Here is a 17,690-nt window from a genome sequence, read left to right as displayed (position 1 = left end):
ATCTGCCAGGTGCCAATGACCACTGGGTCTAGGTGCGAAGGAGCTTCCTCCATTAGCTCCAAGCTTGAGCGGTCCATTGTGGGGACGGAGCCTTTTAAAAACACTTTCGTCTTTGCAGTAGAGCTGAAAGTTATGCCTGAGTGGTGGTTTGGCTAGAGGTGTGGGTTCCAACCCTCTGATCAGTCCATTTCTGAACCCTGTATCAATCTTTCACTCAATTTATTTAAAGCTGTTAGGGGCTCTATGCCCTTCATGCATGAAAGACTCCTTCTGAGTGGCAATTAATTAGGACTAGGGGAAGCACTTCCCCACTTAGCCTAATTAATCCCCCTCACTCTTTGCTACATAGGGGCCAGAGCTCTTGTAGTGGACATGTACAGAACTGTCCTGCAACTCTTTGTAATCTTTTAATATGAAATCCTGATTATGATATCCAACAGCTAAACCATGGCTCAGTTCAGACTGCAAAACTCATAGCTTCTTAATATGGATTAAGGGAGATCGGACCACATCTATCTATCTATCTGCCAAAGGAGCTGCTGTAACTAAACCCACTAACAGTTCCATTCTGACAGATGCTCTGTGAGCAACAAATTAGAGAGAGAGAGAGAGAGAGAGAGAGAGAGAGAGAGAGGTAAGCACACTGGTACTCGGTTAGGGGACATCCTGAGGAAGGCTAGACTTCATTTACTGTTGTTGTTTTTGGTAGTGAGTGGGGGGCAACCTTCCCAGACAGAATGAATTGAACAACAGCCATCCCTAGTCTGGAGCAGGCAGGAGTCATAGAACAAAACATCCAGAAGGGACCAGGTTGGAAAGGCTTTGTGTGAAATGGAGAAAATAACATTCTTCCTTGTCCTTGTCTTGTGTAATTAAGGTCCAAAACATACTGCAGAAATAATCCCGCTTGAGACTGCTTTAACTGCCCTGGTTCAGTATTAGGGAATCCTGAGAATCATAGGCCTGGTACAGATGGGCATTTTGCAGTGTCCTCCCAGCGAACTAGGGCTACATGAGGCTGGGCATTTACATGCCCAGCACCCCTAGTTTGCGAGGATGTCGCCATCATGGTTTGCTGCCGTCAATACAGGCAGTGCCATGATGGCGTGTCACACAGTGCCCAAACAGCACTGGCAAGAAGTGGCATCATGACGGTGCCATTTGACACTTATGGCACCACAAAAAAGAACAGCATCTGGTAGCGCACTGTTGTCGTGCTGTTTGGTGGCTACAGCAACGATCTGGGGCAAAGACGGGTGGCACGCAGCTGCCTGTCTGTCGAGCCCCAAGGTTTATTGTGGCACTAGAGCTCTCTGAAAAAGAAGACTGAATGTCTCACAAACGCACAGTTCCCAGGTTCCCTAGCATTGAGCCAGGGCACTTAAAGCGGTCTCAAACTAGATTATTTCTAGAGTGTGTTTTGGTTCTGCAAGGGAAAACCTAGAGATGTGGCAATGTTTTAAGATTTACAGGGGAAAAGAGATGGCATAGAGGTGTGCAACAGTTGGAGGAAAACCTAAGATTGCGCTGATACTTTGTTTTGTATAAGGCCTTGTTAAGCATCCTTGACCCACAACTATCTCTGCCAGAATACCCATAGCTCAGGAAGAACCTGGGCGGCGTCCCTTGTAGAGAGTAATACATGGTGGAAATCCCCAGTTCCTTATTGGCGACTATGACCTGGGGTCACCCTGTGTGAAAGTGCAGTTGTTTTGAGGGAGGAAGAATCCTGGTGCTCCTAAAGGTCTTGGTGAAACGGCTTTGGAATGGCAACTTGCGCCAGCCCCAGCCACAAGGGCCGGTGGTGAAGGAGGGTGGAAGGCCAGAGTTCTCAAGGGCCAGCCTGGTCTCATGGTTTGAGCATTGGATTATGAATGTGGAGACCAGGGTTTGAATCCCAGCTCCTAAGCTATGTAAGCCCACTGGGCGACCTCAGGCAGTCACACTCTCTCAGCCTCAGAGGAGCAAGGGGAGGGGACTTGCCAAGAAAACTATGCCTTTGTGCAAAACACACTGCAGAAGCAATCCAGTTTGAGACCGCGTTGACTGCCCTGGCTCAGTGCTAGGGAATCCTAGAAGCTGTGGCTTATTGTGGCATCAGGGCTCTCTCTGGCAGAAAAAGGCTCAATGCCTCACAAGACTACAGTTCCCAGGATTCCCTCGCATTGAGCTGGGGCAGTTAAAGCCGTCCGTAACTGGCCTCCCCCCTTTTGCCGGTGAGCGGCGCCGCAGCGCCATGATCATCATCCCCATTTGCTAATCCCCACAGAAAGCGCCGTCCCCCGGGGAAGAGAATGGACGGGTCGGCGAAGGGAGGGAGCCCCATTTCCTCCTCCCCCCGAGCGTTGGGCGAATGGTACGCTCCTGCAACGGCCGCTGCGCGCGCCGCTCAACTTGCTAGAACACGCCATGATTTGCCGGCCGGTCGCTTTTTAACTTTTACGACTCGTGGCCCGGAAGTGCTTCCAGGAGCTGCCCCGGAAGGGGAGGCGGCGGCGGCGAGGAGAGTAGGGCTGCGTGGTGTCAGCCAAGGGGCCCGGCCCTGCTGGCGGAGGGAGCGGTAGCTAGCGGCAGTTGGAGAAGGGGGCGGGGCAGGAGGAGGAGGAGGAGGAAGAGGGGGCGGAGCCTTGGGCCTTCGTCGGCGGCGGTGGGAGGGGAGCAGGAGACCGCCAGGAGCAGGACGGCCACGACGAGGAGGACCGTCCGCGAGGGCGCCTGGGGGCCGGGAGGAGGGTCAGGGGCCGGCTGTGGGGAGGAAGATGCTGCTTTTCGTGGAGGTGAGTCTGAATGAAGAGGAGGGGAAGGAGGAAGGAGGAGAGGGTGAGGGGAAAGCGCCAGGATGGGCCACGTGACTCCGCCGGCAGCGCGCGCCTCAGGCAGCCCTGCTCGCGCGCAAGGGAACCAGCCGTCCTTTTCGGAGGGGGAGGGGGAGGGGAGGGCTACGAGGCCGTCGCGCGCGCAGTTGGGGGGGCTCGAAGGCGAAGGTCCTTTCGGAAGGTGGCGGATAGGGAAACGTGTGTGTATGGAGAGAGTGGCCTTCCCTGGCTGGGTCCGAGGGAGGGAGGGAGGGAGGGTGTGCCAGGCAGCTCGCTCCCTCTCTCCGAGGAGGAAGGAAGGAGGCCCCTCGCAATGGCCGGGAGTGGCGCGTGCCTGACTGACTGACTGAGTAAGTGAGTGTGCGCGCGCAGGAACCAGAGAGAGAGAGAGTCGGAAGGAGGAGGCGGCGGCAGGAGCGCGTGGCCCCAGCGCAGCAGCAGCAGCAGCAGCAGCAGCAGGCCCTGGGCAGCAGCATGACTGAGCGGGATGGCTCCGGGAAAGGTCTCACCGCCTCTCAAAGGAAAAGGAGGACCGAAAAACAGGGGGGGGGGGGGAGAGGAACCGTGTGTGTGTATATGTGTGTGTGTGTAGTTTGTGTGTATATAGCGTGTGTGTGTGTGTGTGCCAGTTTGCTCTGGAGGAGGAGGCAAGGCCTTGAAAGACACCGCAGTGACCTTTTGTAGAAGAAGTTGCTCTACTAGTAGTGCCTGGGACACGACCGAGGGGCACGTGTGAAGGTTACGCGCCGTCACAGGGAGGGAGGGAGGGCCTTCCCGCCCCTCTCCCCCGTGAAAAAGGCAGATAAAAGCCCGAGGGACCTCCCTCCCCTCTTCCCTTTCACCTCCAGGGAAGGCACCAGCGCATTGGGGACAGATGACCGCCCTGTCTTTCTTTCTTTCTTTCTTAGGCTTTGAGTACAGCCTAGATTATATCGTGTTCTTGTTGCAGAAATGTCAGACTTAAGAAAGCCGCAGCTTAGCAACTTTGCCAAGGGCTGGAGAGTGCAGTAAACAGAGCATGCTTTTTGAACAGCCAAGGGGCGTAGTTCCTGGATCCAAAGGTGAAGTGCTACCTTTGGGGTGGGCTGATCGAATCAGATGTTCATAACGTTTAGGGAGAATTGTGGAAACATTCCTTTTAACTGAAGTTTTCACTCTTCCAGCAGGAAATCTAGAGTGTAGGGTTACATTTTCTGGTATGCTGTGAAGGAGAAGTTTGGAGAGGTGAAGCTAAGAAGTAACATATGGAGCAGGTTTTTATCATTTGCTGGCTCAACGTGGAAAATGGTTAAAAAATAATACTTGATTTTGTGTACTTGAAAGTACACTTTTTGTTACGTTAAGAGAAATCAATGTTTTTAGGGACTAAATTGCACTATTTACTTTGAAGTAAGTTTTCAGTGAATTTGCTGTCTTCCAGGAATGCCTACACTTTTGGGGGCAAAGGATAGCTTTGGGAAATATTGGCTTCTTGACAAAAGTGTGTAGTTAGAACTTAGTTACTTAAATGTTACATATGCTAACAGAGTTCTTACAATACGACTCCTTTTGCTTTCAGTATATTTGATATATTAATGCATTTGTCCAGTTATTTGTGCCTTACACAGCTGTAGAGCAAAATGTTTTAGCCAAGCCTACTATGCTCAGTTTTATGTGACATGTTGGAAAGTTTGTGAAATTCACAGTTCAGAAGTAACCCTTACTGAATTTAGTGGGGCTTACTCCTAGTTAAGTGCATACATGATTTCAGTCTTGGTTTGATGACTGGCTTTTGTTAAATTTGTACCTGTAAAAGTGGATTGAGGCAGCTATGATCTAATCAAGAAAGCTATAATCTAAAGTGAATCAGCAGATGCAGTAGTAGCCATTAGCAGCAAAGTACCTATATTACATTTGTTGTTGTGATCATAAAAACAGGAATGGGAATGAGACTAGTAGGAGATATTTACTTCTGTTGCTTAAATTTCTCTTATTAGAAAAAAAATGCTGGTTTGTCATGACTCATCATCTGTTACTGCTTAAATTATTTTCCAAGTCTACAAAATGCAAGATTAGTATTAACAAAACATAACTGAAATTAAATGTTCTTGAGCCACACAGAGATTAGAACAGCCAAGGCTGAGGATCATTTCTGATCTAGAGTTTGTAGCTGCTAGAAATGAGTTAGGAAAGCATATTATGGATACAGTGTATTTGTGTCAGCTGTTTTGTATCTGCATCATGCAAGATATTTGGCTTATTCCAAGAGTGTTCATAAGTCAGTAAAATAATTGTAAGAGACTGTCACTGCAATCCTGAATGCATCCTTTATCAGTCTGTAAGCCTTGGTAGTGACATCCCAAATGTTATGAATGTTCCTTATATTAGCAGTAGCTTGCTTGAGTTAATTCCCTAGCAAACCAGGATTGGGAAAACAAATTCAGACTCGGTACTCATGAATAATAGGCCAGAATTATTAGCCATTCTGGTTTACTGTTAACACCTGGATGTGACCAAACGAATGTTGAATACAAACAGACAACTATCTACTTTTGTCCGGTATCCCGTACAGCAGTGATTCCCAAACTTTGATCCTTCAGGTGTGTTAGATTTCAATTCCCATAATCCCCAGACAATTTGGCCAGCAGCCAGGAATTCGGGGAGCTGAAGTCCAAAACGTTTGGAGGACCAGGTTTGGGAACCACTTCCTTACAGGATAAAGGGAGGGGTGATTGGAAACTATGCAAATGTCTCTTAATGTTGCTTTTTAACCCAGAAGCAATGGCCAGTGCTTTCAAGGTTGCCTAGTGACTCTGTTTAGATTATCAGCGTTGCTATTCCACTTTAACTGCTCTGGCTGCCTCTGTTGCATTCTGGGATTTGCAGTTGAGGAAGGGGCCTTTAGAATGCTCAGCCAGGGAGCTCTTAGGCCTCACTGAACTACAAGCCCCAGAATGCAACAGGAGGCAGCCAGAACAGTAAAAGTGGAATAATAACCAGCACTATAAGATGGTAGATAATCTACAATGTACAGTATATTTCCCCCCTCTACATTTTGCTTGCTAGTTCAGCTAGCTTGACTTCGGCTTTGAAATATTGGCGCGTTACAGACCACCTGAAAGTGGCGGTCTGCCAGCGCTGCCGGTTGCCGCATCCAGGAACCGCAGTGGCCAAACCGTGCGGTTCCCGGACGCGGCAAAAAGAAGCCCGAAAATGGCACTTCTTTTTGTGCCCCGGAAGTGGCGCCACGATGCACTAGTTGCGCACTCGTGGAGTCATTCCTGGGATGCGGCATGCTACGCACCTGCTACGTCAAGATGGCGGCGCCCATGTGGAAGGGCACCGCCATTTTGTACGTACCCAATACTTTCTAGGGTTAGGGTGTTACGTCCTGGGAACGTACTATAGGCATGTCTGTAACGCGCCCTTGTACCTGTTATCAATTTAAAGTGATTGCAAAGTCTGGAAAAACAGCACTATCCTGAGCAGCACCATTGGGCCAATGCAGGTCAATGAAGGAAGTGCAAAGTTTTGGATTTGGCCCATAGGTTGTCAGTTACATGTTCTTGGTTTCTTATCTAGTATAATGTATAAAATATTTGAATATCCCGTTATATTTGTTCTTTTCATAGTTTATATGTTGTAATTGCTATCGAAAATAAGTTTTCAGTGGTGCATTTTGTGTCATGTGGTGTCCATATGCCAGTGGAACAGACATCACTAGCAGAACAGATTCTCTCTCTAGCTTCTCTCATCACAATCAGATATTATATGGAGCTTGAGGCCTCTCTGGAGCTGGGGTTGCATAGGAGGGTGCAGAGTGGACGAGGAAAAGGAGAAGCTCTGGTGTGTAAGCTGGAGTCTGCTGGCATGCTGTTGTATGTAGCCCATTGAACTTAAGTTTTGTACTTGATTAATAAGCCACTCAAAGTTGTGACTCATTCTGGTTAATATGAGGTTTTAGCTGAAGCTGAGTAACCTCGTCATCAAAGCACTGGGGAACAACTGTGGAAGAAAACTCATGTTCTGCTTGTGCACTTCTTGTAGTCATTTCCAATATGTGGAAAAAAAGATTGCTGGCATTACATAGGTCTTGGGCACACTCTGAAGTTTGCTGCTTCGTTGCTAATTAATAGATCTGTGCTGAACAAATGTGGAAAAATGACGTTGTTTCATACCTTAGTTGTAAAACCAAAAATATTGGAAACTTTTAAATGTTGTTCTGAATCCTTCCTAGTAGAAACTGTAAAAGAAACATAATCAGCTGTGAAAATGATGTTATCGATGCATGAATGCTTATACCTACCATATAGGGGAAGAAATGTACAGCTAGGGAAAATGTACATACTTGCAAATATACCTTAGTATTGACCTTAAATGTGCCTTTATAATTATTAACTTTATAAATACTAAGTTGGTTGCAAAGTTAAAAGTCAACTATAAGTTGGCAATGATGCAACCATTTTGTTTAATGAAAATGATTGCATGAAGGTTACTGGTGGTGGTTTTATGCCAGCTGTGAATTATGGGTTATTAATTTTTAGTGGATGCTGTGTATTTAGTAAATTCTAGGAGCTTTGCTGAAAGGTAGAGATAACACCATTTTAAATAATAAACTTACATTTTCATTTTTCTAGTTCATTCAAAAGCCTCAGATCAGCTTTCAGATCGTTTCTGAGAGGATCCCCAATCATGTAAAAGCTAGGAGCAGTTAGCAGTCCTGTTCTAGTTTAATCTGGAGTAAGTCCCATTAAAGTAACAGTAATAATTATGACTGTATAGATCACAAAAAGGTACAGATTGCTCTTAAAGACATGGGAATGCCAATATATCTAATAGTCCTGATGAGAAATCTGTACTTATGACAAGAGGCTACTTTTAGAACAGAATATGGAGAAATAGAATGGTTCCCAGTTGGCAAAGGGTCAGGCAAGGCTGCATTTTATCACTCTGTTTCTTCAACCTGTATGCAGAAAATATTTTAAAAGAACAGGTTTAGACTTAGAAGAAGGAAGAATGAAGATAAAAGGAAGAGACGTCAAAAATCTAATATGAGATGACACGATACTAATAGCAGAAAACATCATGGTCTTGTAACAATTACTAAGGAAGGTCAAAGAAGAAAGTGCAAAGGCAGGCTTACTGCTGAACATGAAGAAAACAAAAATATGTCTGGAAGATCTACATAAATTGAACCTTGACAATGTGGAAATCAAAATAGTTAAAGATTTGGACCAAACATTAATCAAAATGGAGACTGCAGTCAAGAAATAAGAAAGCTAGGAATGGGAAGGGAAGCTGTGAAAGAACTAGATGAGATTCTAAAGAGTAAAGATATACAACTGAGCACTAAAGTTAGAATCGTCCAAGCCATTGTATTCCCCATCATCATGTATGGAAGTGACAACTGGAAAGTGAAGAAAGCAGATAAGAAGAAAATCACTCATTTGAGATGTGTTGAAGAAGAGTGCTGAGGATATCATGGATAGCCAAAAAGAGAAACATGGGTCTTTGAACAGATCAAGCCTGATCTTCCCCTGAAAGCCAAGTAGTAGAAAGAGAGGAAGACCACATGCCAGATGGATAGACTCAGTCAAGGAGGTCATGGGCCTGAATCTACAGGGCCGGAGCAGAGCAGTGAAGGATAGGCAGTCTTGGAGACCTCTCATCTACAGCGTTGCAATCAGTTGAGGGCAACTTGAGGGCAGTTAACAACAATAATGATAAACAACAATAATTTTAATTGGGCATGTTGTTTTTTATTATAATGACATATCAGGTGCCTTTTCCCCTCAAAAAATATAAGATTCAGGGTGGTTGAACTGCAAATGAGGCTTGTTTCTGAGTGAACCTGAATAGGAATGCACTGTGATAGTACAGTGTTTGCATGTTTGCTGTGTTGAATATGGCTTTAGTATTCCCTAGTAAATGTATCTAGGACTTCAACCTAAATCAGATGGAAATCATCTTAGTGTGGCTGAATGTGTCCTGTAGGTGATCCTGCATATGTCCAAGGCACAGCTTTCAGCAGTGTTTTTTTTTTGCATCAAAGGCATCTGATTCATGGATGATACTCTGTGAATAGGCTGGGAGAGAGATTATCATCCAGTGTCTCTAGAAGCTTTCTACCTCTAATATCTTTATGTGTTCTTCTCCCTTTTCCAAATCTTCCAGTAATCCACACAACTTCTTACACAATATACTGGTAAAAATTGCAACAAAATGTGAAACCTTCAGAACTAAAACCTTTTCTGCTTTTTACTTTGTTGTCATCCTTTCTTCTTAAAGTATACTTGATTAGTCTGAAATGCCTTTTCTGCTGGAGCTACAAACCAATATTGGAGAGAAAGAGAGGATGGATTAACAAAGCAGGATAAGAAAAGTGAAATCGAATAATTGTCACCTGGAAGAGGGTGTGCAGTAAGAGGTTTTTTTTAATACAATCCACTCTAAAGGGCAGAATATTGTATCTTTAGAATTCTTGTCTGTATTCTGCTTTTTGTGGTAATAAACTCTTTTTAGTAATTCCTGAGGAATTCCTATTTATGGAGTGGTTTTTTGATAAATAGTAAGGGAAATGAGTGTGATGATGTTACAATAATGTGTATCTCAATCTTCATATCATTGACTGTCATGAGTATGGGTGAGGTATTCTGTCTTTTATAACCAGAATAGAAAGGTCAGTTTTTTGGGGTGAGGGAGGGAGCTCCCGTGATATTTAAGATCAGCTTTTAGGTGCATTTGAATGAATTGCTAAAAATTATGCATTTGCTGGGGTTGCTTTGTAATATCTAATATTAAGTACAGTATATTACTGATGCCAGTCAGCTTTATAAATAGTAGAAGTAAAGGGAGTTACACAATGGAATACTTGCCTGTATGTACGACCATTAAAATGTTTATAACAGCAGTCATGTGATGTATGAAACTTTGTGCCAAAATATAGGTGCTCCTGAAGATGATCATATAGTGTGAAATCAGGGAATTGTGTTCCTCCTTTCTAAAGGACATCTCTGTTTTACGCTTTGTATCTCCCTGTTATTGCAAGTCCAGTGCTACTGGTTCTTGAAGAGGAATTGTCTTATCTTACCTTGAAAATAGTATTATGTTATACAGTGCTTGATAAGCTTGATTGTAAAAAGCTGATTGAGACTGAATGTAAACTCAGTTTTGTGTCTCTGGTTTTAAATTATTAAAATGGAATATGCCATTTTCTTCTGGAACAATATCCTGTAACCATTGCCCCCTTCCCCATATTCTCTGTAACTCAGTTTTAAGATTTTTGAACATTAAAGATGTTGAAGTCCTTTGTATGTTATAAAAATAAATGCAGGTAGCTCTCTAGTGTATGAAGTATACTGATGTTTTGTCATTTTAATGAGGCAAAAGTATGTGCATGGGCATCTAGACTGCTTGCTTATGTCCTTTTTCTCTCTCTATGGACAGGGCATGGTACTAAAGCCACTCCTTGATGCTAGAGAGACTCCAGAAGGCTAGACTCTGGAAATTCAACTTCCTTATTTTCTGGCTTGGGCTTCTCTGTGTCAAGATGGTCAGTGTTTGTTCAGTATCATTATACCGTCTTAAAAAAGAAGAGTATGTTCCTGTGTTTTGCTCCAGGTTATAATTCTGTTAATAGAAAAGCACTGTTTCAGAGTGCAGGATTTTGGATTCTTCCCACAATGAAGTTTAGAGCAAGTTTGTAGAAAAGTTAAATTTTATAGGATCAAGGTTTCCTTATGTCCTGCTAGCAGATCTTTAATCATACAGACAATCCGGTGCCTGGGAACACTTTGGAGGCTCCTAATCTGAATGCTCCTTGACTGTAGAACAGTTTAGAGTTTAAATTCATTGTCAAAGGAGATGTCCAACCAGAAATCTGTAAGAGAATATTTTAGCCTGCTATATAATGTTCCTCAAGCTGTATGTGGATTACATTATTGGCACATTAAATATAGGTTTTAAGTAGAACATACTGAATTGTGTTTGCTTTCTGAATTTCTTTAGGTTTCTGGCTATCGATGCTTGTGAACAAATGCTCTTAAAGCAAAAAAGCATAGTTATTCGCAACATGAAATAATTTCATTTCGATTCTAAACAATGTGTGCAATCAGATTGCATTGTGGGAGCAGTTGTCTTTATGGGACACATACCTGGAGGAAGTGAGAAGCAGTTATTTAGTTGATGGTTTTTACAGCACCCTGTGCCCTCCAAAAGCCATTTACAGGATTCACAACACCCTTCCAAGTAGCCTGTGAAGTGGTCATGGGGACTGCATTGAAAAGGGAAATTTCCCACCCCACCCCGATCATTGAGGAGCTTCCACTATATCTTGGTCCCATCCACAAGGAGAAATCTTGATTCAACTTGTAATTGTGTACTGAAAATGCAGCTTTCTTGCTCCCTGACAGATAGTAAGAATATACCTCCAGGATGCCCTGCCCTACGGCACTTTGTTTACCTGTTCTGTGAACCAAGTGCTACTGAATTCCACACAGAAGAGTATATTCAGTACATACTGTAGGTCTTGGGTTCCTCTCTGGAGTCATTCATAGATTTTGCCCAGTTTTGGTGTTTGACATTACAAGCCATGATCTTTACTAAATCCCCTGGCACCAGGACAGGATGCTAGTTGGATTGTTTTTAAAACCTAGCAGTGGCCCAGTTCAGTGGAAGGGATTCTGAAACAAGTTAGTTCCAGAAGTGTTACAGAATTCTAGAAAATGTTGCATTCTAACCAAGCATCTTCCATCTATTGTATGTAATGACATATAAACACTGGTTTTGGAATGAGGTAGGAAACAAATGTATCTGTCACAATTACTGTAAATTTGTGAGGGGGTAATGTGATGGATTTACATAGCATTGGTAGACGTTTCTTAGAATCTGTGGTGTTTCACTCTTGTAACTTATTAGTAATTGTGACAGAATATAGTCTGTCTCTCACTTTCCCTATTAACTACATCATGTTCCAGAACAGTCTTCTCTGCAGTTTCTTGTAAGCACATTGGAAAGCAGGGCACCCATCCTTTTATGAAGAGAAAGAAGAGGCCTCTTGAATTCAACAAAATATTTTTTCCCTAATTTGCTAATACATATCATTTGTCTGTTAATTTGCTAATACATATCTTCTATTTCCTCAGCAGGTAACATCGAAAGGTGCCAGCTTAAATCCTAATGCAAAAGTATGGCAGGAAAGCGTGCAAGGAAACTCAGAAGCGGCACCAGCAACTAATGGCACTGAGCAGTCATGGCAAGAGACAGCAACTGTGCCAAGCAATTGTACAGAGGGTGAGACATCCAGAATATACTTCTAAATGCGAACAATGGCTTAATCCCTTGCTTAGTTAGGATTGTAGATACAGTGTGAGTTGCTAAATCCAGCAGTAAGCAGTAACCAGTGCTTCTTGTCCTTGAAAGTACAGTCACTGCTTCTGGACGCTGGTGATATGTAACGTGAAGTATTAAGCTGTTTCAGAAGAGCCAGTTTATTTGCTTAGAAAGGAATCGTTTTCTTAGAAGATTCCGAATTTATGGCAAGGTGTATTGAGGAAATTTAGCTTATCAATAGTTGTGATTGGAAACTATTCTTTTATAGTTGCAAAGGCCCAATGATGACCAAGTATCGCGCTAAGAGGGAAACAAGTTGCTAAATGTACAGAAATGTATCTTTTGTTCATTCTACCTCTTTCTTGTCCTCTTTGTTTTCTTTTCTCACTCTTGCTTTGAATTTTTTGTGTCATTTCTGCACTTTAGTGAACACTTGTCCCTGTGAACAAAAAGATTATGAGATCTGAGGGCCCTATGTAACCCAAGCAGATTGAGTTGTTTGAGAGCATATGATAAACTTGTTAAATGACACATTGGGTAGATGACACTGTCCCAGCAGCAAAAGTGTCTACAGAGTTGCTATTGTTCCTATTAGGTCCTGTTAGTAGTAGAGTTCAGATTCACAAATCATTTATATTAGCTGTTTTGTAGGAAAGGTGCACTTGTGCTTGCCATGCAGTAGCTTCTGATTATATTGTCCAAGCAGTTAGTGACTAGTGTAAAATCATTGATGTTATGTGGAGAATAAAGTTTATTTTCTGTTATTAATGAAGACCAAGGAAAACTCTTAAAACATAGACTTGAATTAATTTATTCATGTTTGTTACCTTACATTGATTAAAAAAACCACTGGCAGTTTGAATGATTGTCGTCATACCAAAATACCTGTAGAATTTAAAAACTATGTAAAAATTGGATTTGCTTGAATGACTGGAAGCTAGAAAAATTCTGGACCCTAACTAGGGATGTTTTCAAGTAAGAATGCAAAAAAGATATCAGCAGACAAGAAGAAGAAGAAGAAGAAGAAGAAGAAGAAATGCCTCATTGGGTGACAGATGAAATTTTTCAGACAGTTAAAGACAGCATAGAAGCAAAAGTAAAGAGTGACAGAAATAAGTCAGAATCCTGAACGCAATTGTTCGACAGCTTGTTCGTAGCAACAAAGAAAACTATTACAATAAATGGAGAAAAAATAGAAGAAGACAGCAGGTAGAACAAGAAACATCTTCTATGGGATCTAAGAAATTAAGGGCTAATTCAAACGATGGTTGCTTTATGACTAATGAAGAATACATTATATGTTCAGGAGAAACAGAAGCAATACACTAAAGAACTGTATAAAAGAAATGAAACAATGACATATTCCTTCAAAGAAAAATCATTTGAAGATAAATCCATAGTCTTAGAAAGTGAAGTGGAAAAGGCTTTAAGAGCACTTGGAAGAGATACATGACTAGTTGCAGATGACATATAGGAGCCAGTGTGGATTAGTGGTTTGAGTGTTGAAATAGGACTCTGGGAGACCAAGGTTCAAACTCCCGCCTGGCCATGGAAACCTGCTGGGTGACCTTGGCCAAATCACACTCGGCCTCAGAGGAAGACAGTGACAATCCCACTCTGAACAAATCTTGCCAAGAAAACTCTGTGATAGGTTCACCTTATGGTTACTATAAGACAGAAATTGATTAAAAGCACACAGCCACAGCAATCCTATCAGTTGTCAGCAGACACCTGATTATTATAGCCACAGTTAAGCAGTTAGGTGTAGGCAGCAATGTACGTTAACTTTGGCGCTTTACAGAGCAACCAAAAAGGGCGCTCTGCCGGCGCCCGTGTTTGCTGCATCAGGGAGCCGCAGCGGACAAACCGCGTGGCTCCCCGCGCAGCAAAAAGAACCCGCAAAATGCGGGTTCTTCTTGTGGCGCAGTTGTGATGCCGCAAGGCACCAGTGACGCAGTTGCGGCATCACAGCCCCAACGTGCGGACGCTAAGTGTCCGTCACGTCAAAATAGCGGCGCCCATGTTTATAGTGCGCCACCATTTTGACATCCCCAGTATGTAATAGGGGTGAGGCCTATTAGATGCTGCATCCTTGGCCAACCCCTAGTACGTATTGGGGGCAGAGCAAAGGCCTGTCTGTAATGGGCCTTTGTTCCTTTTCGAATTTGGATTCTTACCATCTGCTGTAACAATTAAACTTTGTGGGTTGTAAACACACCTGAGTATGAATACAACTGCTGTATTCAGCAGTCGGCTTTTAAAAAAATGTTATTAGGAATGAGAGAAAATGGAAGGAAAAGCTTTTCATTGTTTGCATCTTGTATTTCATGTTCTTGTGTTTTTGCTAGGTAATGCTGAGGTTGCAGATGATGGTGCTAAGCAGTATGAAGCAATGTATTCATCTTCTGAACTGTCTAGAAACAGTTCAGGGGTTGAGGAAACAGCTGCTAATGGCATGGTTTTGGCACAGGAGGATCTTGGATACCAACTCTATGATGTTTCTGGTAAGAATCTTACCTGTGAGAACTTTTGTACTAAAAAGTTTGTAGATTCCCCTCAACTTTGTCCCAAATATTGCTATGTATATGCTGTCATCTAGATTTGCAATATTAGTGGCATATGTTCCAAATTTTGTGGCCTAAATCCAGTTGCCATTCCTAACTAGAGTAACCCAGTTGAATCAGTGCAATTTATGTGGGTATTGGCTTGCTCTTCAGAAGGTGATTGAATGGGTCTGCTATAGTTGGGCAAGCAATGGGATTTAGACCTACATGCTACATATATAGCCCTGTCTTCCATTTGTTTGTACTATGTTGGAATTATCATCAGAATTTATGAGAGTTAGAAGAGTGGTATGTTTAAGTTGTTTGTTTCCACATAGTGCACTCATGATGGCTCTTACCAGCTGTTTCAGGTAACTCTGTGAAGTTTGGAAACATATTCCCTGTTGATACGGGCTTGTATTACTAAGAGTGTTATGACTTTCAAGTTCATACACCATGGTTCTGGATGACTTTTAAATTTTATTGCCAGCAGAATTATAAAAGCTCATCTTCTGTTATAGCAGAGAGTGGAATACTTTGATAATATGATCAAAGGATTATTGACAGTGGAATTTCATATTAAATTGTAATGGACCTGGAATAGAAGTAACAGGTGCCTTAGGTTTCAGGGAACAGTATCCAGATTGTTATCAAACTCTTTTAATTGTCATAAGAATCATGGATTATTCTAGGTTCTTATCAGTAACCTTGCAGAGTTTGTGTCTCCTATAAAAGTATTAATCCCCCTTTATAGTCAGCTTTCAAATGTGTGCTTACAGACAGGTACTGCTAAGATGGATATTTGACACATAGTACCGTATTTTCCGGCGTATAAGGCGACTTTTTAAGTCTGCCTTATGCGCCGGAATTAAATCCCAGAGACAGGCGAATGGCATAGCCACCTCTCTGTCTTTGAGGTCCTTGCTGGGTCCTCTCCAAACCAGCAGGCACTCGCGCCAGCTGGAGGAGGCCTCTTTAGAGGCCTGAGAGGGGATCCTCGGCGGCTGGGCTCTCACCGCCATTTTTTCCCCACAAGCTGCGGGGAAGCGGCTCCAGAGCCAGCTGGGCCAAGTAAAAGGGCTGGCCCCTTACTCCTCCACGCTGCTGCCGGGGATCCTCCGATCCTCCAGCGGCTTCAGAAGTCCTCTGCGGAAGCTGCTGGAGGATCGGAGGATCCCCAGTGGCAGCACCGCGGGGGAATAAGGGGCCGGCCCTTTTACTCAGCCCGGACGGCTCTGGAGCTGCTTCCTGCTAGTTTTTGGGGAAAAAAGGCGGCAAGAGCCCAGCTGCCGAGGATCCTCTCTCAGGCCTCTAGAGAGGCCCCCTCTAGCCAGTGCGAGATCCCCTCAGGGGCATCCAGGGATGCTGCCGGCGGGCAACGTGGGGGGTCGTCTTATTACCACCACCCATGTTGCCTTATACGCTGGAAAATACGATAACTGCTTTGGAAGGTAATTTTTTTTTGTTAATTTACAATCTTTGAGCAAGCAAAACTTTTTTTCCTGTCAGGAGTGCTTGTATTTCAATTTTCTGCCATAAAAGAATTCTCATTCTCATATATACCTTTTAAGTGCATTCAGAAGTTGTTAATAATCTTTGTGTTGTGTACTTGCCAGTATTTAATAAGTAAAATGAGAGGTTCTGGAGATTAAGTATGCCAGGAAATCATGCTCTGATTGGGAAAGTATGAAAATTCACTATATATGTCTACTTTCTATGGGATGTGTGTATTGTTTATTGATTTTAGTATTGCAGAAAAAGCACTATGTGCATGCTCGAACTGTTGTTTCTTTGTGTAGACTTTTTGAGTTTCCCTTATTCAAGATGCTTGGGACCAGAAGTACTGTATTTTGGATTTTTTCACATTTTGGAATACCTTGCAGATGGACCCTGAGTCTAAACATGAAATTCATTTATGTTTTCTATATACCTTATATAATACTGTGAAGGTAGTTTTATTCACAATATTTTCAGTAATATTGTGCATGAGACAAAGTTTGCATACACTGAACCATCTACAAAGCAAAATTGTTACTGTCAGCTCCCTTGTAGGAGTTTTGGATTTTGGAGCATTTTGAATATGGGATACTGAACCTGTATTTCATATTACAGTGCAAGCTTGTACTACAAAGGTTTTTAAAATATTAGTATTATTTTTTAAAAATACTTTCTTCCAAATCCATAACATCTTGTATTCTGTCTGGCCTGGTATCATAAGATGATGAACAATATGCACATAATTATAATAAATATGGTAAAAGTTCTGAAATGTTCCTCTTTGACAGAGTGAGAATTTTGAGCTAAAATACTGTATTTTCTGGCGTATAAGACTACTTTTTAACCCAGGAAAATTTTCTCAAAAGTCGGGGGTCGTCTTATACGCCGGGGGTCATCTTATAGGGCTGAAACCTCCGAGCCGGACTGGAGAATCTGTGGTCGCTGCATATGGTGGGGGGAGCTCAAAAACGTCCACATCCGCATACCCTCCATATGTGGTGACCGTATTAAAGCAGCAAGGGCGGCGCTGTACAAGTACGGTAGAAGAAAATCTTGGAGACAGAGAGGGCTGGGCAGGCAGGGAGAGGTGACCAATCCAAGCAGGCTTTGTATATAACAAGTGTTCCTGCTTTATACCTGCATTTCATAAGCATTTGAATTAAAATTACCATATTGAAATCAAATCTGATGTTTTTTTTAATTTTTATTTGGTGAGCGTTGGAAGAGGGGTAGTCTTATATGGCGAGTATATCTCAAACTCTATATTTTAACTGGAAAAGTTGGAGGTCATCTTATATGCCGGAAAATACGATACTAGGTTGGCATTACTAAAAAGATCAAGAAATCCATATGCTCAGGGAAAAAATGCTGCGAAAGCTTTCTGATTATACTTAATTTATGTACACTTTTAAATATGTTTCTTAGGTGAAAGCAGTACTCTCATTCCTCCAGAAGACCTGAAAGAATGTTTGAAGAAACAACTAGAGTTCTGCTTCTCACGGTATTGTACTGATAGACATATTTT

General features: G+C 42.7%; 1 protein-coding gene across 5 annotated transcripts in view; it reads left to right on the top strand.

Moving 5' to 3' along the window:
• Positions 1-2,636: 2,636 nt before the first annotated feature.
• The window catches only part of LOC149322500 (la-related protein 4-like), a 51,010-nt gene continuing 35,956 nt past the window's right edge, over positions 2,637-17,690 (top strand). Inside the window, exons 1-6 of one of the 5 annotated variants that reach the window (XM_089478797.1) lie at positions 2,637-2,777; positions 3,725-3,877; positions 10,242-10,347; positions 11,939-12,086; positions 14,474-14,629; positions 17,591-17,666. In XM_089478797.1, coding sequence (XP_089334923.1) covers positions 10,267-10,347; positions 11,939-12,086; positions 14,474-14,629; positions 17,591-17,666 — 461 coding nt within the window. In that variant the 5' untranslated portion in view covers positions 2,637-2,777; positions 3,725-3,877; positions 10,242-10,266. The remainder of the gene's footprint in view (positions 2,778-3,724; positions 3,878-10,241; positions 10,348-11,938; positions 12,087-14,473; positions 14,630-17,590; positions 17,667-17,690) is intronic. The other 4 variants (XM_089478804.1, XM_089478788.1, XM_089478820.1 and 1 more) reach the window with 4 other exon arrangements.

The sequence above is a fragment of the Sceloporus occidentalis genome, unplaced genomic scaffold (assembly GCF_023333645.1).
Source record: "Sceloporus occidentalis isolate IW3139 unplaced genomic scaffold, rSceOcc1.0.p SCAF_1, whole genome shotgun sequence".
NCBI classification, from domain to species: domain Eukaryota; kingdom Metazoa; phylum Chordata; class Lepidosauria; order Squamata; family Phrynosomatidae; genus Sceloporus; species Sceloporus occidentalis.
The sequence above is the reverse complement of the archived record's forward strand: the minus strand, read 5'-3'. Positions and strand labels throughout refer to the sequence as shown.